The sequence below is a fragment of the Coptis chinensis genome, chromosome 1, assembly GCF_015680905.1.
Source record: "Coptis chinensis isolate HL-2020 chromosome 1, ASM1568090v1, whole genome shotgun sequence".
Lineage (NCBI taxonomy): Eukaryota > Viridiplantae > Streptophyta > Magnoliopsida > Ranunculales > Ranunculaceae > Coptis > Coptis chinensis.
The window spans coordinates 33,353,731-33,379,076 of NC_141456.1; the positions used below are offsets into that span (position 1 = coordinate 33,353,731).

The 25,346-nt window shown below is 41.6% G+C and overlaps 1 protein-coding gene across 2 annotated transcripts; it reads left to right on the forward strand.

Annotated features, from left to right (window-relative positions):
* The first annotated feature begins 4,195 nt into the window (after nt 1-4,195).
* NIK3 (NSP-interacting kinase 3) lies at nt 4,196-10,370 on the forward strand. 2 transcript variants are annotated; one of them, XM_086599057.1, is made up of 11 exons: nt 4,196-5,176; nt 5,470-5,602; nt 5,714-5,785; nt 5,977-6,120; nt 6,499-6,570; nt 6,696-6,755; nt 6,846-6,943; nt 7,047-7,196; nt 8,202-8,546; nt 9,225-9,616; nt 9,828-10,370. In XM_086599057.1, exons 1-11 carry the CDS (start codon nt 5,074-5,076, stop codon nt 10,143-10,145), a joined length of 1,887 nt encoding a protein of 628 aa, XP_086455183.1. In that variant the 5' UTR covers nt 4,196-5,073; the 3' UTR covers nt 10,146-10,370. The 2 variants fall into 2 exon arrangements, with proteins under 2 accessions (XP_086455183.1, XP_086455186.1); XM_086599060.1 differs by having other exon boundaries at nt 4,264-5,176; nt 8,205-8,546.
* The last annotated feature ends 14,976 nt before the right edge of the window (nt 10,371-25,346 follow it).

The following is a 25,346-nucleotide window of genomic DNA, read 5'->3' on the forward strand; positions in this document are numbered from 1 at the left end:
GATATATTCTCTTACAATGCGTTATTGGCGCTTCTTGAATTCATGGCTTTTATATTTTTTCCAATTGATTTATTTATCTAAATTGATAATTTTAAATCTATTTTTTTTTCCACGTTTATTGATTTGTTTAGATGTTCAATTTATTTTTTGTCTGAGTAGAAAACCATTGCTTGACAATGGAGATTGTGATGATGAAAAAATAATTCACTAATAGGTTACGAAGTAATAGTTTAGCTTTGGGTTTGTTGCAATGGAATTAATTAGACTATATATCTCCTGCAAACTTGCAGAGTTATAGTTTTCCCCTTTGTTTATGTTAAAAACATAATTATTTCAATTCATTGTTTTCCGAGTTTCGACCTCAGTACAAATAATCATGCAAAAGTGGCATTCGTTGTTTGCAGAATCTTTCACACATGATTACCATATTGCAAGGTATGCTTTTCTTACAATAAATTTTATTAATAATACTGTTTATCCACTTGGATTCTTACAATTATTTGTCGTTAGTCATTGTAACTTGAGTTGGTCATCATTTTATTTCTGCACAAGTAAGAAGAGGAATTTCACCGAAAAACAAACAATGAGATCGCATAATTGAATTTCAAAATGTCATAGATAGGGTTTTTGAATGCGTGGCTTTTATGTTATGGTTTTGGTCATTATATTAAAATTTTCATTGTTTCACTTCATAGATTGCATCAAGTAGATTGTCGTACATTAGTTTTTGGGATAACTCTGCCTTTGGATTAAATTGTTGGTTCTATGTACTTACTTAATTCCTGTGTTCATGTATATAATTTGAACAAGTTACTTCGAGATGACCACCATGCCTTATTTGGTTTTTTCCATTTGAACCAAGGTTGCCTTGGGCCTTGGATGGAGTTTTTCCATGTGAGTAGCCAACTTCATTGAACTTATACGAGCAAAGTTACGGAAAATGGTTAGAATCCGGAATCCACATAGATGTTATAGGCATTGTCATTTTCTATGTTATAGGTACCAATAGGCTATGCTAGGATCTTCAGTGACTTTGATAGAGACTGTTTTTTATGATTAAGGAAATCCTATTGCCTATAAAGACTTCAAGATTGATTTCCATGGCTTTAGGTAACGAGAAACAGTTGCCAACTTTGGGTTATAGATCATTATTAGCAAATCGATTTTCATGCACTGAATTACTCTCTTGAAACACAATCATCTAATACATCAGTGCATATATTTTTTTCATGCTCTCCAGCTCAACCAATTTGCAATCTGTTACACAGGTATCTTAAGACGAGCGCTTGAGATATAATACTAGGGATGAATTTATGGGATACCATATACAACATTATCTACATGTTCAGCTGGCCACGTGTAAGTGGATTTGAGGCAGTCCAGTTTTGTAGAGATCATCCAAAGGCAGCATGGAATGTTTTTCTCTTTTGTTTGTGTGGGGCAGTTGGGCAGAACTTTATCTTTTTGACCATATGCCGATTTGGCTCCCTTGCCAACACCACCATCACAACTATTTGGAAATTTGTGAGCACCGTAGAGTCTTCAGTGCTTCTCTCTGTCAAAGAAAGCAATAGAGTAGTGTCATAATTGTCTTCCTTGGCTTTCATACCATATATATTTGAAATGAAGAAAGCTTCAGAAGAAAAGAAATCCATGTTGGATGGGTCTAAACCTTAAGGTTTAGTGTTCCTTGAGTTTTGTAGAGTAGAGGAATATGTAATCAGTCATTTATGTAAAATGAAAAAAAGCATTTGTTCTCATTTCTGCAGTGTCTCTTAGTTGTAAACACCAAAATATTATTTGATTTAAATTTAGGTTTGTAACAAGTAATACATAATTTGATGTATAACCATGTCAAGTCAGTAAGTTGACCTTCCATGTACTGAACAAATTAGTGTCAATTAAAACTATGTGATGTCTGTCTGTATTGCTAATACGTGTGTAGCACGTGCATGATGCTAGTAGATTGTAAGAGCTAGAAAGTGAATTGAATGCATAAATTTTATTTATTTATTTTATGTTTTGTATTTGTTTATTGTTGTTTGTTTTTTGAGTTTAATAAATTTGTTTCCAGCTGTTTTTGAACTAAAACCCAACATAATAAAATTTGTGATAAAATGTTGCATTTAACACACATAGTGTTTATGTGCATTTACAGTGATGATATTGTAAATTTTGTTCGAGTTGAATTACACGTAACACTCATTAGTTGTTAGTGTTTGAAGAGAATAAATCTATTTATTTCTTTTATAACAAGACTTTTGGGTGCCACATTACAAGGAGTCCAAAAGAGCTAAGGGTGTGAGAATATTTTTTTTAAAAAAATGTTCGAGTGTAAATTATTACAAATTGGATTTGTTGTTGTTGATTTCTAGTCTAGCAATAGAGTTTTTCCAAATTGTTTAGGCACCGGTCGCACAACCAGTTGGTTCCATCGATGCTAGTCTTATCACTTTCCAAATATCTAAAATATACAATATGACATGTTAGAATTATTTTTCAGATATCTAAAATATCTAGTTTGGCGTATCTAAAATATATAATTGCTTAGTGTTTTTCATTGATAGATAACAATTGGAAATAAGTGTAAAAGAAAATAAAAGAAAAGAAAAAATATTTAGGTGTATTTAGGTCATTGAAATACCCATATAGCTTACTTAAGCCGTTTAGGTGGTATTTAGGTCATTGAAAAAAAGAAAAGAAAAATAAATAAGTCAGATTACTGATTATTAGTACAATGTTCACGATTTCAAATGGAATGTAAGAATTCCGACGAATATTTCAATTTAAAAATAAAATAGAAAAAACAACATAGAGTCGAAATATTGATAATTTTAAAATTAGTTGAAATCAAAATATAATATAGGTCGAAATATTATCAATTTCGGTTTTTTGAAATCCGGAAAATTCCGAAAACCCGAACCATGAATCTATAATTAGTACTCAATTTTAAAACAGTAAAATAATGGAGAAAGGAATCAAATGAGCTATGTACAGTCCAAGGTAATTATGGAATTGTGCACATGACTCAAGTACTGGTTTACCAATAAACGCATATTAGAGATTCTCTCCTCGAAAACCAACAAGAATTAACTAACCTCCAAAATAATCCCAACTGTTAATTGTTGAACTCCATGCCTTTTTTACCCAAGAGGCCAAGACTAACTTATAGCGCATTTTAGACAATGCCCGTTTTAGCAACTAGACCACTAGGTAGTTACCAAAAAAAAACACTAGACCACTAGGTCTGGGTGTCAGGCCACTTTCTGGTTCTTGGATTATCCAATGAACTCACGAGACCACGACTCAATTATGCCAAGCTGAACAAGTGAACAGTCGAAAGGACACACTTTTACTGTGGACTTTTTGGGCCTACAGCTCTAGCTACTTTTTGGGCTTGGACGATACTCTGGTGAGTGGTCCACGCAAAATTGTGCTTACCATAGGCATCAAAATTGTTTGAAAATCCCAACTCTCACAGATTCACAATAATATAGAAGCTCTTGTAGGGAAAAAATTCAAGATTTTAGAGATTTTAGACCAATTTTGACACTTTTAAGATGGCAAAATTATAAGGTGGTTCTCTTTAGACATTTAAAATAAGAAGATACTTTAAAGTGGCCATTTGGGTTGATTATTAGCGAATAAATCCTTCTTTTGTATGTGCAACTTTAGTAAAAGTGTAAAACTATCTATTGCGTCCACTTATCACATACACTATCATAAGTTACATACCTCGACAAAGTAGAGTTTCACCAGCAAGACATGCGCAGAAACAAAACTCCAGACAAAATTTGAAGTACACAATAGATATTAATTCCAAGGTACCAAAAGTCGACTGGAAGTTGTTTTTTGATGAACCAAAAGTCTACTGAGAGTTGAAATTTGTAAAAAGTGGCTCCAATAATTCAAACCAACCCAAATGTCATACCACATTGTGTAAGCCATACCCACCCCATGGTGAAAAAGGGTGTTAGTTTTAGCTTTTTCGAAAAAGTGGCATCCAATGATTCTATACTGAGGCGCATTTTAGAATCTCAAAGACCAAATAGAATAATTTTACCCCAACCCAAAATCACAAAACAAATCTGAAAGAAAGAAATACATCTTTCCCAAAGTAAGACATATGGCCTTGGTAAAGTCACTTTTGAATATTCGTCTCACATTAGCATAGAAAGAAGGACATACTAATCACATAAAATACTATACTATATACTATATTCACTGCCACAAAAATATAGTAAAAGCCTCTTTTTATCAAAAGCAGACAAAGCCAAGCACGTGACCTGCCAACACTTAACACCTTTTTTTTTTTTTTTTTTTTTTTTTTTTTCTCTTGGCTCTTTTTGATCAATCTCTTCCTACTTTTCAATCCAATCAGCTAAAAAATATCAAATTTTGAGACATCCCCATTTCTTAAAACACTCTCATTAATCCAGTCATACATGTTTTTTTCTGGAAATTATGATATTTTTGTTCAGTGTTTTTGCCTGTGTAACTGTGTCTTTTTTTCATCATTTGGCCTTTTGTATATTGGCTTCTAGTGTAGTTTGGTTGCGTGTATTCTTATCTTTTAGTTGAAGGATATAATGTTAAGAGAGAGAGGAGTGAAGAAGAATGCAGTGATAAAAACCAACTGATATATATTCAATATATTGGAATATGTGGATTGCAGCCAACATTCTCAATTTTTGAGTATTTCAGACATTTGGGGTCTTGTTTTACTCTTTTGTTTACAGTGTAGAGTACTAGTATTGACTCAAAGTCTTCTCGTGGGAAGTAGTGTTTTAGCTTTTTTGTTATCTGGGGGTGTTGAGCTAAAGTGGTGTTTGGCGAAAGTTTGTTGAAGAGGATTTTGGACTCTTTGAGTTAGTTTCAAGTAATAGTGTGTAAGATACTCATTACTTGTTGTGGTTATATAGTGTAGTTTTGAGCATTATATGTGAATTGTGGTCTAAAGAAGGCAATGTTGTAAGTTTGGTTGTTTTGAGAAGCTCATTTACTTGACTATGGAGTGTAGTTTGGTTTTGTGTAGAGATTAAGTGAGTTTGTCTAGTGAAGAACAGAGGGAAAATGGTAAAGAGAATATTAGTTTCGTGGACAATAGGCTTACTTTTCATGGCATGGATTGAAGGGACTTATGCAACTCTTTCTCCTTCTGGTATCAATTATGAAGGTTAGTAGATCTTGACTTCTTAGTTATTGCTACTTTTCTGAAACTTTAGTTGGTTACTGAAACTTATCTATTAACAATACTAAGTTGGAAATTAATGACTATCATGAACTTAAGTGTATATGTTAAAGCATCTAATGTTGTAGCTGTAAATTAATTACTGAACTACATTCCATACTACACTCAGAGATATAGAACTAAATTAACTTTCATATGGTGCTTAATGGTGAGAGGAAAAGAGGTCAATAATGAGAGTGGCTAACACTAAATTTATTATCCTTGCAACATAAATCCAGTTGTGGCACTAATGGCTATAAAGAATGGGCTTAAAGACCCATATAATGTATTGGAGAACTGGGACAGTTATTCAGTAGATCCTTGTAGCTGGAGGATGGTTACCTGCACCCCTGATGGCCATGTATCTGCTCTGTAAGTTTTATGTCTTTTATTGTACAACACATCTATAGTTGAGCTACTATCTCTTCATTCTCTTTCATTTAATTCTAATTTAGTCCCTCCTTTTCTGTTTCATTTAATCAGAGGGTTACCTAGTCTGAGCTTATCGGGCACATTATCACTGGGAATCGGAAACCTGAGTAACCTACAATCTGTGTGAGTGGAGCCTAACTCCTATCTTCTTTTGTTGTATAAACCTAACAGCCTTTATAAGGCACATTTCCTTTTGCTAGATGCACTTTATGTAATTGTCACGGAAAGTTCAGAAATTGGTACTTAATAAACAAATGCTGGACCCCTTAGAATTGTGATGTAAATGATTCCCAACTTTGGATATTTTGCTGTAGGTTGCTGCAGAATAATGACATCCATGGTCCAATCCCTGTGGACATTGGAAAGTTGGAGAAGCTGCAAACACTTGATCTCTCAAACAACAGTCTCAGCGGTGAAATACCAAGTTCTTTGGGGAACCTGAAAAACCTCAATTATCTGTAAGTTGAAAACTTTTTTACTTGTTCATTTTTCACTATACACTGAATATAGTTCAAATAGTTATGCGTCTATAAGATGAAATCGAATGTATGTCAAAATGTTGACATGATACCCACCTAAAAGAAGAATCCAATAAATGTTCATCTCAAACAAATTTGAATATCCAGTTATCCACCTTCGGCTTCGACAGTCACTAGTTTGTGTTATGATCCTCACCATTCACAAACTATAGTACTTTTCTTGTTTTCTTCTTATTTTTCTCTTTTTAATTTTCATGTGGAATGTCTCTATGATCTTCTTTTCTTCTGAACTCTGTTGATTGCTTGGGAGTTGGGACAAATGTTACTGTCTTACGTATTTGTGTCTGTGCTGAACAGGCGACTAAATAATAACAGTCTTTCCGGGCCCTGTCCTGATTCATTATCTAACATTGAAGGTCTCACTCTCGTGTAAGTTTCTATGTTCATCAACACTCCTTCATTTGAATATCTTGATGGGAAAACCTTATTAACAGAGATAGCTTCGGTCCATGGCAGAAGTTCTTAATTAATACTGAAAATAAATCTGCTTCCAGGGACCTATCATACAACAATCTTAGTGGTTCGTTACCGAAAATATCTGCAAGAACTTTCAAGTATGTTGCACTCTCTTTCCAGTAAATTCCATTTTTCTTTAATGTATTGTTTGGTTATTCACCTTTTTATTTTTTTCGTCTACTCCTCAGAATCGTCGGAAATCCTTTGATTTGTGGTCAGAATTCAGCCAACAACTGTTCTGCTATGTCTCCTGAGCCACTTTCCTTCCCACCAGATGTTCTGAGAGGTGAAGTTTAAAAAGTTAATGGTATCTGCAGTGAATGTTCTTTAAATATCTCTTACTTTGATTAGCAAACTATTCTAAGCAAATTATACCTTTTGATTCTCAGATCAGTCACAACCAGGGAGTGCAAGAACTCACAGGATGGTTATTGCTTTTGCGTCGAGTGTTGGGTCCGTTTCTTTTGTTATTATTGTTGTCGGGTTTCTTCTTTGGTGGCGTTACAGACACAACCAACAGATATTTTTTGATGTCAACGGTTGGTGCTTTTTAGTTCCATTTGATATTTTCCATCTCACACCATTTATTCTGTCAGAAGATGTAAATGGCAAAGATGTCATAACTTATCTGGGTCACATCAAAACTGTTTAGTTGGGCAGCCATAGCTAATGCTAGGACCCTTGAAAACATTTCTGGCCCGGTAGATTTAATATTTGACTATGCTCTCATCTAGAAGATGTAAGTGGACTATAATTGTGTTCTATGGTATGGACATATAGAGTATGAGGCCAATCAACAATGTAGCCTTGGTGTTTAACACATGTTATCATAGTTGGGGATAGTGACCTTCAACTGATGTTATGGAACAACCACTTTGGTCTAAACACCCAAACTGTATGGAAGTAAACCCGTATAAAGGAGCTCGGGATCTCGATAGGGATAGGTAAAAATGTCTAAAAATACCAGAGTTGGCACATGCAAAACACCATCATGATATCAGTGCTATTCTTTGACCAGAGGCTCGAACAGTAACCTCTCAGGATCTACCACTTTAATATTAACAAATTTTTACAAACTTCCAATCTGTTGGAGAGAGACATTGGAGTGTAATATTTCAGAGCTTCCACATTAGATGTCTTTATTAAAATTGAATACTCAATTTATCTGTTATGTCCTCTCTCTCTCTCTCTCTAGTTTCCTCAATGCCTTCCCTAAAAGTTTACCTTACGGCTTAAAATTGACAGAAACTGGTTTTTGTTTTGGTCTCTTGAGCTCAACTTATGTATTGGTATATGACTCGGCATATGCTGGGTTACTGCATTATCAAATAACATTAATTGCTGAATGATTCCCTGACTTTCTATGTCTGAAATATTTCTTAGGCTTTATGATTGTAAGTATCATCTGTGTTCTCCAGTTTTGTGCAATGTATGGTTAGAGTGTATCATGTAATGAAGTGCACTGAATTTCGTTAGTATCTTCAGTATCTTCACAAGAATGAGAGTTGGTTTTGCTTGTGTTTCTTCTTTCAAATGTTATTCAGCAGATCAGTATGATCCAGAGGTACGTTTGGGTCATTTAAAGAGGTATGGCTTTAAGGAGCTTCGTGCTGCCACCGACCATTTCAACCCGAAGAACATTATAGGGAGGGGTGGATTTGGAATTGTTTACAGGGGTTGCCTGCAAGATGGGACTATTGTGGCGGTCAAAAGGTTGAAAGACTATAATGCAGTTGGGGGCGAGATTCAGTTCCAGACAGAAGTTGAGATGATAAGTTTGGCAGTTCACCGTAATCTCCTCCGCCTTTGTGGCTTTTGCTCGACTGAGAAGGAACGGCTTCTTGTTTATCCGTATATGCCAAATGGAAGTGTTGCATCTCGATTAAAAGGCAGGTCATTCCATCGTTTTACTGCATTTGAAGTCGTTAATTTAATTTGATAATTCCCAAAATGTGTTCATATTACTATATTAGTACTACCTCTTTTAGCAAAACGAACAGTATGAAGTGGTACCATTACATCGACTGCATCCCTTCAGATGAGAAGTTTTTTTTTTTTTTTTACATAACTGGGAAAAGCATAGTGATTAAAAGGACCAAGGGTAGATTATTCTAGAAGGAAGGAGAAAGTCACCTGAGAGTTCCAAAAAGAATGGAAAATCAGGTAAGAACCCAAATTGTACGTGCCCAGCTCTTCCTTGCCTTGCTTGATGAATTATTTGTCAGCATCTGGGCTTAGAGGATTCCTCACTGTGCTGTGGTTGGTTAATTTGGCAATTTGCTTTCGATAAGGACAATGCATAAAACATTAATAAATTTTTTGTTCATCCTAGTTATTGTAAATGAAAATAAACCTGTTTCCTGTTAATTGGGTTAATAAGTTTATAGGCGGAGGTATAAGTTGTCTGTCATGATTTCTCCTTTTTTTTGGTAGCAAATTGTATGGTAATCCCAAGTATTGACGCTTTTCTTTTACTTATTTGTTCATGTGAAAGGTCATCAGTCCCAATATTTACTCCAAGGTACATCCAAATATTTTGAAAATTAATTTTTGTGTCTTTCCAACAGATCAAATTCACGGTAAGCCTGCTTTAGACTGGTCCAGACGAAAGAAAATTGCGCTAGGAACAGCTAGAGGGTTACTTTATTTGCACGAACAGTGTGATCCCAAGATTATTCACCGTGATGTGAAAGCAGCCAATGTTCTACTTGATGAAGACTTTGAAGCAGTTGTTGGAGATTTTGGGTTGGCAAAGCTTTTGGATCACCGCGATTCTCATGTTAGTACTGCTGTGCGAGGAACTGTTGGTCATATAGCTCCCGAGTATTTATCCACGGGCCAGTCTTCAGAAAAAACAGATGTGTTTGGTTTTGGTATCTTGCTCCTAGAGCTTATTACAGGTCAGAAAGCATTGGACTTCGGAAGAGTTTCAAATCAAAAAGGCGTAATGCTTGATTGGGTAACCTCTCTCTCTCTCCCTCACACCTATGATTCTATGAACACAAACAACTAGTAGGAGTATGAGTTATTTTCAAATAAAATACAAGGAAGTCTAAATTGTCTTCTTTAGTCACACTTGTACGCATGCTGCAAGCAGCTACACATTACTTTTTTTTTTTAAAACTGAAGTTATGTGGATTCAGTCTTAGTTTTAAATCATTGTTGTGCAGGTGAAGAAGCTTCATCAGGATGGAAAACTCAATCTAATGATAGACAAGGATCTAAGGAACAATTTTGACAGAATTGAGTTAGAAGAAATGGTTCAAGTTGCTCTTTTGTGTACTCAGTTCCATCCTTCTCATCGCCCAAAAATGTCTGAAGTGGTAAGGATGTTAGAAGGTGATGGCCTTGCCGAGAAGTGGGAGGCCTCACAGAAGATTGATACACCAAGATATCGATCTTCAGAGAGCTTCGCCCAGAGATATTCAGACTATATAGAGGAATCATCATTGATTGTCGAAGCAATGGAGCTTTCAGGGCCACGGTGACACCACTTTCTCGTTTTCTCTCCTTTCTTCTTTTTTCCCTCAAGCAAAAGAGCTTGAAATGGAAAATCTGATCGTTGATGTGCATAGCTGTTAAATGCATTTATTCATCTGTACAAAAGGAAATTTATGTATAAGTGTCTCTTCTTAGTTTAGCTAATTGAGCTTCAGTTTAAAAATTTTGGAATTTCACAGCAATGTATTTGAAGTGCAATGATTTGTTGTTTAGTTCTTCCTCTTGTAGAATACTACTCTCAGTTGATTAGAATCGAGGTCTTGCATGAGTAACAACGACTATGAATGAAATGTATCAATGTTCCAGAGTCGCCGAATGGGGTTGTTGATTACTGGATCTTGCAAAGTAATGTGATTCACTTGCTGGGTAGTCCTATTGGCACAGGAGTGTAATACAAAAGGTGATTGGTTTTGTCTATCTCTAGTCTACCTAAGCTGGGATGCAAGATTTGGCTCTTTCTTTTATAGAAAACATGTTGGTCCCCATTACCTCACTCTTACGGGGTTTGGGTGCGGAAAGAACTGATTTCAGGTCCAGACTCCAGTATTTTGCAAGCATTGATGCATAGCGCATTGTCCCTTGTGTGCAAAAACAAAAGCACGACGCATTGTCTCTCGTCCGTCCCACAAACGAGTGTGCATGCTGCAGTCTCGTATGGGACTTTCCTTGAAATCCACTGTAAGAACTTTCAGCTCATCGAATTATACGATCATGTGCCCTGCATGAATCCCATGTTGCCTGTGCTCAGGAGTCAGGACTTGTTCGTGACACATGGGGGGTCCCACAAGTGGCTCCAAATTGAGACCTCAATTATACACAGCATACCAAGGTAATACAGAATTACAGATACAGGGTTGTAGAGCAAGAATCAGAGTGGCTGATGTGATAAGTATCCACACAAAGTCCACACGAGCATATACTATATTGTCGGTCGGATTGCATAGGTTATTAGGTTAGATTGCGGGGTTATACTCTACATTCTGATGTGATAAGTATAGCTAACGAGCAACCCTTACCAAAAATTGCACCACTCTAGTCAATATAAGATGATACTATAAGGATTCCTCAAAACAAACAGCTGAGGACCATTGTAGGGGAGTGATATCTTTATAAAGTTATCAGGCACGCGTGGAGCATAAGGGAACTCACGACATCGACCTCCAAAACCGACCTGTGAGCAGTTTCCTTATGAACACACATGTGCGCAGCATAAGCGAACTCAGGACATCGACCTCCAAGACCGATCTGTGAGTAGCTCCTTTCATGTAGGTGGTACGAACAAAGATGTCACTTGATTTAACGCATGGCCGAGACGCGACGCCTCAAATAGGATCACCACCAGGGGTAATCATTACCAAAATCTTACTGGTATTTCCCACCACCGGGAAATAAGGGCGACCGCGCCAACTCCCAATCAGCACATGACCAATAATATAACCAACCTAACACTCATTCACGATCTCCACCTTACACGTGTGTAAGAGAATCACGTGTCTCCCGGATTGACCTTTCCTTTAGCCTATAAATACCACCTATTTGAACTACGTCGGGTCTGATTCCTCTCTCCCTGAGAAAAAAGGAAAAAAGAAAGAGGATCGTGGTAGTTAAGCTCCTGGCGAACTTCGGTCCTTCTAGAGAATCTCAACCTTCTTCCCCTTTCTTCACAAACTTCACGAAAACCAAAAACGCTCCTTTACATTGGCGCCGGCGTGGTTTCGATTACTTGGGAAATCACGCTTACCCTAACTACAAACTCTCCAATTCTCAAGCCCACGGCATGGTTGTCACCTCGAAGCTCGGGTTCAACACCTTGCGTAACAACCGGGTGTAACAAATGAAAGCATTTCCTTGCTCGGGCAAGAAAATGTTACTTTAAGGGGCCCAAGTCGACGCTTTATCAACAACAACCCGGTCGACAATGTTGCTGAAAATGGCATCAACGAGGTTAATCGGCCAGATTAACGAATTGTCACATAGGATAGGCCAAAGTGCGGTCGAAAAAATCACGAACCCAAATTGTTCAAAAATGCTCAAGACATACCGCGGCGTCCTCGTTCACTGACGTTCTCGGCAAATCCTCTCCTCAAGATTTTATCCACCCACGTTTCCCCATGTATGATGGCAAAACACTCGCCCCGGTCAACATGTGGCTCGATACATTCGAGTTTGGCCCTACGGTTCTTACGAGTATGATCATCTTCACTCGCCGATTATTTCCGCCGCCTCAAGGATGGCGGCGCTTGATTGGTTCTTCTCTCTCGAGCCTGACTCTATTAAAACTTTTGAGCAGCTTACTGACCTGTTTGCTAGCCAATACGTGCACAACAGATGCAGGAAGGCAGATCTTGATTCGCTGTTCCAGTTATCCTTCCGAGAAGATAAGACCATTCGCCAATTCTTAGGGGCGGTTCAAGGTGAATTTGGCATGGAAAGCGGACTGAAATAATCTTTTTCCACACTGACATTTTCAAACGCCTGTCGCGTGCGTAATACCGACCTGTCCAGATCGCTGATGAAGGAACGCCCAGAAACACTATCCGAACTGTACGCCCGGGTTGACAAGTATATCAAGTTGCAAGAAAGTTTGAAGTCCAATGGTTTAGCCGAGAACCATGAGGTGGCAGCGATCTCTGATCATACTCCGCGTACCAAACAGCGATCCAGGTCGCTGGCACCTAAGGCTGGGACTCGCCAAGATAACAACAGAGAATTCATTTGTCTTAACTTCGCTCTCTAGTTACATCCTCGACAAGATCCGGGCGAGCCGCGTACTTCGCCCGGATGTGAAGCGGCCGGTGATCATACGACAAGCCATATTGTGCCTTCCACAGAGCCAAATATCATGAAACGAATGCGTGCTGGGGGCTTAAGCACTATCTTCAAGACCTTGTCGAAGTTGGTCACATTAAATATTACACCAATATTCCTGACGGTGATTTGCGTCATAAGCTCATGGCTCGCCGCGTGCGCAGCCGATCTCCACCTCGACGAGCGTGCAGTCGCTCCCCCCATCGCCGTCATCATCAAGACTTTCAAGCTCGCCCTGCCCGTAGAGGACGTCCCCAAGAGTGTTCTCGTCATGAGCGCAGACAACACTCCTCAGATCGGGATAATGCTCGCACAATTCACATGATTACTTTCCCCGATGATTCAGTCACCTCATCAAGAGAGAAAAGACGTCGTGTTGGCGCTCTTCATGAAGTCTATCACTTTACTTCCCAAGCAGAACATGCTCCGCGTCACCTCGGCCGTCATTCAGGAGATATCATTTTCACAGAGGCCGACCTCAACAAGGTCTGCCTTCCTCACAATGATGCACTCGTCGTCCACGTCAAGATCAGCGACTAGACAGTGAAGCGTGTCTTGATCGACCCGGGGAGCTCCTGCGACATTTTATTTTATCACACTCTTCAAGAAATGAATTTACCCAAGTCAGTTCTGATAGACCCGATTGCCCCCCTTTATGGTTTCAATGGTTCTAGAGCCGACCCAGTCGGTGATATCATTCTTCCAGTCTCAGTGGGTTCTAAAGAGGACAAAGTCAGCTGCAATACGCGCTTCAGCGTCCTGGACATCCAGTCGTTCTATAATGCCATATTAGGACGACGATGGATCCACCAAATGCAAGCTGTACCTTCGACGTTGCATCAAGTTCTCCGTTTTTCGGGACCCAGAGGATTGATGGAGCTGAGAAGCAATCAACTAGAAGCATATCAGTGTAACCAAATCTTGTCAGCAGGAAAGACCGACAGTACACCATTCCACACAAGTAGCGAACCCATCAGTTATACCATGGCCAAAGACTTGATTGCGGAGGTCAGAGTCAACACATCCAAGCAACATGCTGGGGGCTCCAGTAAGAAGAGGAAGTCGTCCACCTACACTCTAGATGCCAATCTAGTCGTTGCCGTTCCAATAGATTCGCAAACAAGTGTTACACCTCCAGTCTTCCTGCCGACAGTTACTCCAGCTCCTCTGGGTATGCCCACAGAAGCCACTCCAGTTCCTGTCCTCGTCACCACAGCTGCCGATCTAGTCCAGATGAATAGATGCTCTCTCCCTCAGGACGTTGCAGTGCCTCCACGTGAAGCAGCGTCGTCACCCAGGCCCGCACCCCAACAGGTCGACAGAGAGCGGGTCAACTTAGGAACTGATAATGACCCTAAGTTTGTATATGTAGGGGCTAACCTTGACCCTACACTCAAGGCCCAACTTGTAAACTTTCTGGCTATGAATAAAGATGTTTTTGCCTGGTCGTATATCGATGTGCCTGGTATAGACCCTAGTGTAGCCTGTCATCGGTTAAATGTCAATCCTAATGCTAAGCCAGTTCGCCAGCGACCTCGCCGGTTATCTCTGCGCTTTCAGAAAGCCATTAATGACGAAGTCGACAAACTCAAGCAAGTCGGTTTCATCAGAAAAGTGGAATACCCCGAATGGGTCGCTAACATCGTTGCGGTTCCCAAAAAGAATGGCACAGTTCGCCTCTGCGTCAATTTCACGAATGTTAATCAAGAAACACCGAAAGACAGTTTTCCCCTGCCACGCATTGACCGACTTGTCGACCAAACTTGCAGACATGAACTTCTTTCCTTTATGGATGCGTATAGCGGATACAATCAAATCCCACTCGCTGAGGAAGATCAAGAGAAAACTTTATTCATTACCGAACAAGGAATTTATTGTTATAACGTCCTCCCGTTCGGCGTTAAGAACGCCGGAGCGACATATCAGCGTCTGGTAACTGACATGTTTCAGGACATGTTAGGAGAGACCATGGAGGTTTACATTGACGACATGGTCGTCAAGAGCAAAAAAGCAGTCGACCATATTACTCACCTTGAGCAAGCGTTCTCCCGTTATCAAGGCACACACTCGAATGAAGTTGAACCCAGAGAAATGCCTCTTTGGAGCGTCCTCTGGTAAATTCCTCGGATATCAGGTGTCACAGCGAGGGATCGAAGCGAATCTAGACCAAATCATAGCGTTCTTAGATATGCCTGACCCACAGACAAAGAAGCATATACAGAAGTTGTCCGATATGGTCGCTGCACTTAATCGATTCATATCCCGGGCATCAGACAAGTGTCGTCCGTTCTTACAACTCCTCAAGAAAGGTGAGCAGTTCCCATGGAACGATCAATGCCATCAAGCATTCGCCACTCTCAAAAAGTACCTCACCACGCCTCCCGTTTTAGCCACACCGGTAGTTGGAGAGACACTGGGGCTCTACCTGGCAGTATCAGATTTTGCAATCAGCTCAGTTCTCTTCAAAGAGGAGAACCATTCAGAAAAGCCGATCTACTTCACAAGTAAGACCCTCACGCCAGTTGAGAAGAATTATTCTTTCCTTGAACGGGCCGTACTTGCTTTGGTGTATTCGGCACGGAAATTCAGGCCTTATTTTCAAGCACATCCGGTCAATATACTGACCGACCTGCCACTGAAGAAACTCCTCCACAAGGAAAACAAAACTACTCAGATGGTCGTTCAGGCGAGGAGCTCGGTGAACACCACATGGAGTTTGTACCTCGCACCTCTCAGAAAGGTCAAGTCGTTGCCGATTTCCTCGCCCGATTTCCCCTTAGCGACCCACACCGGCAAATCGAAATGGAGCTCGCTGTTGTCAAAGAGCGTGTCAAGTCGATCGGTCTCTCTTTGTAGATGGCCCTAGCAATCCCGCGGGAGTGGCATCGGGTCGTTTTAGTGTCTCCGGCGTTATGGTAGAAAAATCGTTCGACTTCGACTTAAGCATCTTCCAATAACGAGGTGGAATAATGGCGATCATGGGCCTTCGTGATGGCGCTTCGGCTTCGGTGTGCAGTGCTCCAAGTCTATAGCGACTTCGCGAATCGGTCGTTCGCCGCCAGTTGCTAAGGAGTACACCACTTCAGAAGGTAACCTTTCAAGTATCTTCGTGTCGCTCATCATTTGTTGCCTTCTTTTAAGAATTCTACCATAAACCATTTTTGCGTGATGAGAACCGCCACGCCAGACAAATAGCTTACCTAGCCACTCAAACACCGAAGTTATGCTCCACGACAACTCCTCATTGAGGTAGTCGATCGACCGCATACCAGTCGAACATGCCCTAGTTATAGCCGACCGTTCCCCTCTCTCCGACGATCGGTTCGCCCGCACGGATGCAACCCATCATGGATTACATCCAACGGGACACGCCCCGTCCGAAGCGTGCTAAAGCCAGCAAATCCAATATCAAGCACGTCGTTATTGCGTGTTGCATGATAAGTTGTTTAGAAAGTCTGCTGGTGGACCGCACTTGCGATGTATTACTCCAGAGCAGGGACAAATGATATTTGCCGAAATCCATGAGGGAGAATGTGGAAATCATGCCGGAGGTCGTTCTTTAGCCCACAAGGCAATTTCCCAAGCCTACTTCTGGCCCCGTATGCAGACCGATGCCAAAGCATACGTTCTCAAGTGCTTAAAATGTCAAACATTCGGCCACAACATCATTCAGCCCGCACGCGAACTGATCAATATAGCAAGCCCATGACCATTTGACATGTGGGGCATGGATATTATGGGACCATTCGTCCCCCAGAAAAGCACTGGTTTTCGGTTCGTCTTAGCGGCGACTAACTATTTCACCAAGTGGGTCGAGGCCATTCCTTTAGCACATGTCAAAGAATCGCATGTCCGCAATTTCATCTGGACTCATATCATCACCAGATTTGGGCTGCCACATACACTGGTAATGGACAATGGACCCCAATTCAAAGGCCGAACTAGTTGGAGAACATCCTGTGGGCCCATCGCACCACAGCTCGGTCCAGTACCGGCGAATCTCCATTCTCTTTGTGTTATGGCACAGAAGCTGTCATTCCCACCGAGCTCACAGTCACTACGACTCGGTTCGAGCTCGTTGAAATCGGACACAATGATTCTGTCTTAGCACGAGAGATTGATTTGCTCGAAGAATGGCGTGATCTAGCTACCATCAGAGTCGCATCTTATCAACAAACTCTGAGGAACTCCTACAATAAACGAGTCCATCCTCGATCATTCCAGCCTGGCGATCTGGTGCTCAAGAAGACGCAAGATGATTCCAAACTAGCCCCTAATTGGGAAGGTCCCTACATAGTAGTACGTGTTGTGGGCAACGGAGCGTACTGGATAAAAACTCAAGAAGGGAAATTGTTACCTCGCCCATGGAATACTTATCTGCTGAAACGATTTTATCAATAAAACCTTTGTTGTTGTATTTTTTTTAAAAAAAAAGCACGATAAGTTTCAGCTTCATTTTTTTTCTTTTTTGTCTCCTAGTATAAGCTATTCCATTTACTGGCATCCAAACAATCCTCCAGCTCGCCTCCGGCGTACAACCAGTCTACTTCTCAGCTCTCACACGCTTAACGCCATCCATACGCCTCTCATAACGAAACGCTCTCCTCATGAAAGCGCATACTCTCCGGAGCTCACAGGCTACATAGCCTCTCCACTTCTTGTCACGTCGAGGACCTATATTTCTAGGATCGACTAAACGAGAACGCTCTCCGCGAGCAGACAGCTCTCCGGAGCTCACAAGCTACATAGCCTCTCCACTTCTTGTCACATCGAGGACCTATATTTCTAGGATCGACTAAACGAGAACGCTCTCCGCGAGCAGACAGCTCTCCGGAGCTCACAGGCTACATAGACTCTCCACTTCTTGTCACGTCGAGGACCTATATTTCTAGGATCGACTAAACGAGAACGCTCTCCGCGAGCCGACAGCTCTCCGGAGCTCACAGGCAACATACCCTCTCCAATTCCTGTCACATCGACAACCTATATTTCTAAGGTTGATTACCGCGGCCGGGGCGCGATATTTCTCGAATCCTAAAGCGTAACGCTAGCTACTACGTAAGTACACGGGCAACATGCATACGGAACATCACCAATAAAATTATATGACCATTCGCCACAACAACTACACCCACTGATCTGCTGGGATTACCCAGAAAATCCAGATCGGTGATCATTACAAAAATTAACCAAGTATCGAACTGCCACTTTCGTGGAAACCCGGTTCTCTGCAGAAAAAGGCGAACCGCTTTCGGGAAAGCCCGAAAACACAACAGCTCTATTGTTAACTCTCGATAAGAGAGGGAAATATAAACGAACTTACAATTCATGGTCGATGAGCCAAATCAAGATCACCTTATCAAATCTCACTTATGACATGCTTATCTTCCGGTGTCGCGCTTAGTCGAAACAAGATGCCGAAATGACCTCAAAGATCACACGCATCTCATTCCCTCGCTCATCGCCGCAATCGCTTTTTTCAAATAAGATCATACTTCTCATCCAGAGCGTGTAGGGCGTCTACAAAGGTATCGCCTTTCTTCTTCGCTTTACGTGTCACCTTCTGGCACTTCTTAGCATAAGCAATCACCACAGCTAATTCCCTTTCTAACTCCATCCGCGTCCACTAACGCGCAGATTCTCGCCATCACATTCTGGTACTTGGTAGTCATCACCTCCAGTTTTCTCTTGTCTGCCCCCCACGCAGCTCGCATACACCCTAGCTCGACGTGAGGGTTGTCATCCACCTCAGTGTTTTGGACAACTTCTTTCAATTTATCATACCCTGCAAGAAACTGCACAAACAAAGTTAACGAATCAGTTTGCTTTGGTCACCGACATAACAGCCTAGCGTGTCGTGAACTTACCAAACAGGCAGCCATATCCATTGTCCCCAGCAACGTCTCCATGTCCTCATCTTTCACCTCTGCCTTATCACCATCCAAGATTTATCCCTTCGAACGCTGGTCGCTATGGGCGCCGAGTGGAAGCTACAGTCTGAGCGTTTCACCATACGATTCTTCCCCGTCTTCCCCATGTAGTAGAATTCGCTCCCCACATCACCACACCGTGGAGACGAACTCTCACCAACGACTGGCCAACCTTGCCTCAGGTCGTTACACTCCGCGTGGACGATCGGTTAATAGCTATCCGCTTGCGGCGACCTAAATACAATGCCGCCATTGACGCCTAGCCCTCCCGAACGCTTTATGACCCTTCGCCTCTACTACCTCAAATTTTCTCTTTCCGCGATCACCATGCACGTGCGGTTCAAACTCCATCCTCTCCATTATCAGAGGCGACGTTTCTCTCACGCTTTTTTCTCCCCTCATGAATGGACGACACCTTACCATGATAAAACCTAGCATACAAAAGTACTATCACATGAGATGCAGTTTTATTCCAAACTCTTCTCGACGAAATAACACTCTCAGAGGAGAAGGAACGTATCTGAACGAGTAGCAACGATGGTGATGCACAGCAAAGGAGCAAAGCGAGAAGAAAGACTTAAGTTTGGGCAAGAAGACGAGCAAATACTTTGTTGGTATTCGATGAGCAGTTTTATGCAATAGGAAACGTCTTTTCCTAAGCGCCTCATAATTACCTTGAGACGCCAAACGCCATCTGCCCGCCATCATTATGTTCCTTGAACCGCTCGCCTCCCTCCACGTGTCACGCACGCGAGGGAACATTGCCGTTAGCGGCACTAAACATAGCACGATTCGACTTCTTTCACGAACCAGGATCCAGCGACTTGGTGGCCTCGTTACGTGCACCACCTTAACAGCTGCAAGCAATTTAACAACCAGACGCTCATGCAACTTTACCAGTCATGGGTAGGGAAGTGGTCACTGCAATGCACCTGCCATGCTTTGTTATACGCAGACATAACTGTGGTCAAGCAAGCGATCTACACATAATAAGGCAACAAACAACAAGCATGGCATACACGCAAACAACGACTTGTCTTAGCAAGACTGGAACCATGGTAAGATAGTCGGGTTGCTGAGACTACTCAGGAAATCCAACCCGATTAAGCAATATTCGTCCTCACAGGAGTACCCCAAAACAGAACAGGGTACCAGATCACTCACAGTGCGGGCACAAACAAATAAAAAGACGAACTGCCCAGGTTACCCTAGGAAACCAGTTTTATTGTATCACAAAATTATAAAAGCCGCCAAAGATTACATAACGAATTTACAACTCGCTATCTCTTGGCTCGACAATTAGTTCTCCAGGCATGAGTGACTCATCAATCTCAAAGATCTCTCCCAATCCACCATCACGTAAACTCCATCCAAGTCTAAACTCATCAAAGACATCGGCAAAAGAACATCGGTTCGCGGTAGCACAATCTCCGACATGACCTCTCGGCGGCCCGGGGCGCCACTAATCACTCCCCACTGTTCTACCCCGGTGTGAGATGTACAACGTGCATGATTTGTCTTCAAAGCGTTGTAATCCGCCTCCAGTTCAACGAAATCTGCATCCAGAACGTCATAGCTTCATAGGCTTTGGTAGCGTCCTGAGCAACCTTCTTGCAGTGTAAGGTATACTCGTTCAGCCTACCAATTTCCACGATAATTCGCTAGGACGTTCTCTTCCGCTCCCCTCCTAGTTTTGCCTCGGATCTTCACCTCGGTATCTTTCAAAGATCTTGGCGGACTTCGGTGCTTGATGAGCTTTCTTCGATCTTTCAATTCCTCGCGTTCCATCTTCGAGGCTTCACGGACATTTTTCATTTCGTTAGGCGCGGCTTCACCACCGCTTCTATTTGCCTCCGCTGAATCGGGCAATCTCTTTTAATTTCAAACCCACTTTACCAAATTTACTGCAAAACACACATGGTTAATCGCCACGGAATAGCGGTGTGTATCACGAAAAACGATTACATTAAACAACGATAGACACGCAGCGTACCAAGCATTGCGCAATCTTCATTCTTCTCGCTTATCACCAACCCTTTATCATCCAAATCCTTTACGGTTGCCATCCAAATATTATCTCGTTCTAACAAGTAACCCGATATCTTACTTGATCCGGAAAGCTGATCCGCCCCTTCCGCGATTCGTTCGCGCTCCATGCTCGTCGAAACACAAACGCCGCTTCTAGCTCTCGCCGCCACCCTACAACCGCCTTCCCACTCGCCTTGCGCGAGCTTTAAGCTTTTGCCACCGATCGGATTCACGCCCGTCGGCGCGTCTGGACCCGCCCCTAAAAGTGGCCAAGTCCATGACACCTTTCAGTCGTGCTCCACTCGGCGAGAAACCATAGCCCCAGCCGGACCACCATTAGAACCGCCCCCTGCGCTGGAGCTTTCCCCAAGAGCATGCCGCGCTACTTTAGTCACTCGAACAACATCTTCCTCAAAGACATAGCGCGGCGTCTTCTCCGACCTGCTCCTCGCTCGAGGGTTGAAAACCACCGTTTTCAATTCCACAGGCGCATCGATCGAACCCCGCGGGACGGGCTTCGATCCTCCAAACCACGAGGCACCACCTCTCGCAGGTCGCCTCGCGCCGCCATGCGCCCGTTGCCTCTCTTCTCGCGTTACCAAGTCACTCGTTCGCGCCTCCATTACCTCTTCCCTTGTCTGACCTCGAGCTCGATCTTTTTGCGCCTTCCTTTTTTCCCGGATCGCAGGCCCACCCTTCTCCACAAAGAAATGAGCAACTTCAGGCAACTTCGCTTGTTTTTCTTCACGAGTCAGCCGAGCAAACCTTTCTATCTCCCCACGATCAGTTTGCTTCTTCACAGAAAACTCTGCAGCCAACGCAAGACAAGAGCCTGTTAGAACAACTATCAGTTGTTAAATAAAGTAACAACAGAAAAATTTTCCTACCCACCAGATATGTTACAAATCCTAGTTCGCAATCTACACCCGTTCACACAGTAGTTGCCAACTAGCAACAGCGACCTCTTTGTCCAGGCCTCATTGCTTATACCATCGATCACAGCAGAACGCGTCGTCATGGTTTGCAAGCTAAAGTTCATATTTCCCGATCGCCGTACCACATAGTGCTCCACTATGTCGGATACCCCTATGTCGTATTCCCTACTCGCGTTCAGCAGGTCAAACACCTTAAACAATCGCCAGGTGTTCCCCACGAACTGACAAGGAGACTTCCAACAATGGCCCAAGAAGTCACATACCAATTTTGAGAACGGTATTTGCATATGCGCTCTCAACTGACCTTCACAAATTATTATTCCACCGTTCGGCGGGTTGTACTCCTCACTCCGAACATTTTCACTCAACCGTGGTTCGTATATCTCCAGGTCGGAGACGTTAATCCCATACGCTACTCTCAGTTCGGAGAACGAGTTTGCAGCACGACGGTTTACACTTCTAAGGGGTACATCACTTGATGACGACATCCCCCTCGACTTGACGTACTGACGACACCACCTTCTGACCTAGATCGGGTATTTCCCTCATCTACCCTAACTTCTTCATCCAACTCAGCCTCAACGCCAGCACTTACTGCTTCTTCGTCTTCATACTCTCCACAACTTAATGATATCTCCCGAACTTTCTCTGATCGAGTATCATCAGAATCAGACATTCTAACAAGTCTTTTTATCAAATACTCCCGCTTAAACCCTACAACTTTACTATGACCTACGTATTTAACGAATCGCACTCGAAAGAGAGGAATGCAAAGTGAAAATGGAAAGATAAAGCGCCAAGAAGCACTCACGAGGAACCCTTTTTCGGGCAAACACATGTTTTGCGGAAGCAAACCACGTAATACCTTTTGGTTGTCCCAAATTTGATTTTGTATAAACCGCTCGTTCAGTTACCAAGAAGTTATGATTACGCCTATGCTTTCTAGCCGCTGCGTGTTTCAAAGGTAATTTTCTTTTCAGCATAAAAGCGAACTATAATAACGCGACACACGCGTTCTTCATCAATCGCTACGATTAACTCCACGTGCACATCACGCCATCACTTCCCTTTCCGCCAAATTGTCAAACCACATGATTCAAAAGTTGTGCCATACACCAGCGTCCTCCACCGCAGTCGCTCATGTTCCACACGTTCTTACATTTTTCTCTCGCCAGTGACGTTTCTCGGCATAAACACTCCTATTGACCTTTCGAGGGGAACTTCAACACTCGGTCCACCTTTCGCGTGTAAGTATTCCGGGAGTGATATCTTTATAAAGTTATCGGGCACGCGTGGAGCATAAAGCGAACTCACGACATCGACCTCCAAGACCGACGAATACATGGCGGTTCCTTATGAACACACATGCGCAAAGATAAAAAGCGAACTTCGGGACATCGACCTCCAAGACCCGATCGTGAGTAGCTCTTTTCATGTAGGTGGTTTATCGAACAAATATGTTACGTCTTCAAGACAAATTACCTTTGACGAACGCATGGCGGAACAAGACAACCCCAATGCCTCAAATAGGATCACCACCGGGGTAATCATTACCAAAATCTTCACTTCAAATATTTCCCACCACCGGAAATAAGGGCGACAGCGATTCAACTCCCAATCGAAACACATGACCAATAATATAACCAAATTTAACACTCATTCACGATCTCCACCTTTACAATCGTGTGTAAGTATCTCCCGGATTGACCTTTCCTTTAGCCTATAAATACCACCTTATTTGAACTACGTCGGGCTTTGATTCCTCTCTCCCGAGAAAAAAGGAGAAAAGAAAGAGGATCATTTTGCGGTTAATTTCACAAGCGAACTCGGTCCTTCTAGAGAATCTCAACCTTCTTCCCCCTTTCTTCACAAACCTCACAGAAAACCAAAACACTCCTTTACAACCATTGTTAGAGAGAACAATCTTCGACAATGTCGTTGAATCCATGGTCTTTATATTTCTAACATATATGGGAAAACCGGAAAACAATAATCCGGCATTGATATTTCCATTTCACCTTGGCCCTCAATGTACTGGTCCATTATATCACTGGTGTAAATCAGAAAATCAAGTCCGATACATCAATATATATTGACATTTCTGTCTTCAATCCTTCAGTAAAAGTTTAAAACAAAAAAAATTCGGCCATGTTTGCTTTAACAAATTGGGGATAATATCCATGTGATCAGGGCCTCGGGTTGAGGAAGGCTTGCTATTCGTTGGGCCCTAGACAAGCCACAATGAGATGCACAGGTGCAACTCTTCAAGTCAGTTGCTTGCTAAGTTACTAGCATATTTCAAAAAATTTAACGATTCTCCACATAAACAAATGGGAGTGGGGTCAGTCTATTATCAACGGCTCAGATTTATCTATCAAGTCTACAAAATACAGAAGAAGAATATGCTCCCAAAAATCTGAGAGTTGGTTGATGGGAGTGGAGGGAGAGAAAGTAGCTCACGTACAGTTAAGAAGAGCATAAATTCTGTAAAACCGCGTGTAAAGGCGACACGTACAATATTTAGTGTGTCGGCACTCTATAATCGTTCTTTATATTTACTAACCCCACTCACATGGCAGTTAATGCAACTTTCTTTTCTCACTTCATGCCCATGCTGCCCTTTCCTTTTTTCGCATTTAAAGCCTCTTCATTTGATGGCAATATCTTCTAATGACTCAAGTACCCTATAAGGTTCAAGGTCACTGTGTCTTTCAAGTGCTAGTGATTGATATATGTAGAGGTTCTTCAATTGGGCGGTGTTTACTTTTCACTTAATGTTATACGACCCATTTGTCAATCACACCACATGAGCTCGGGTCATAATATTTAGCAAAGATGATCATACCAAATAGCAAATTTGTTTCAAAGTTTTAGTGGGTGTTTGGTTTTCATTTTTTCAAAAAATCATTTTTTTTAAAAAAATATTTTTATGAAAAAGTATTTATTCTAAAAACAATTTTTCAATAAATACGTTTGGTTGTGATTTTTTTAAAAAACTATTTTATCAAATCAGATTTCATACTATGTTTCTCGATATATTTTGGCATATCGTGGCATAAATAATTAAAGTCTAAAACATCCGGAGAGTTCATTTGCCTTGAGCACTCAAAGTGTTTCCTTCAAAGAAAAATAGTTTTTTAACTTGAAAAACAAGTTTTACCTAATTATCATAAAACAAGTTTTTGGGACCAAAAAATGTTTTTTGGATGAAAAACTATTTTTTTTAAAAATAGAAACCAAACACATTTATTTTTTCAAAAAATATGTTTTCACTAATAAACACTTTTTGGCAATAAATAAATAGGATCCAAACACCCCTTTAACCTTCCTAAACCTATCCACAATTCAACCATTTTTGGCTTCCCATTTACATGAAAGATCACAATCTTTTTTAGAGAAATTAAAAATCATCGTCATCAGTTGTGACTCATTCAATCTTTGTTTTGGTGTAAGTGCCATGGTTGGCATAAGTTCTCAATCATGCCTC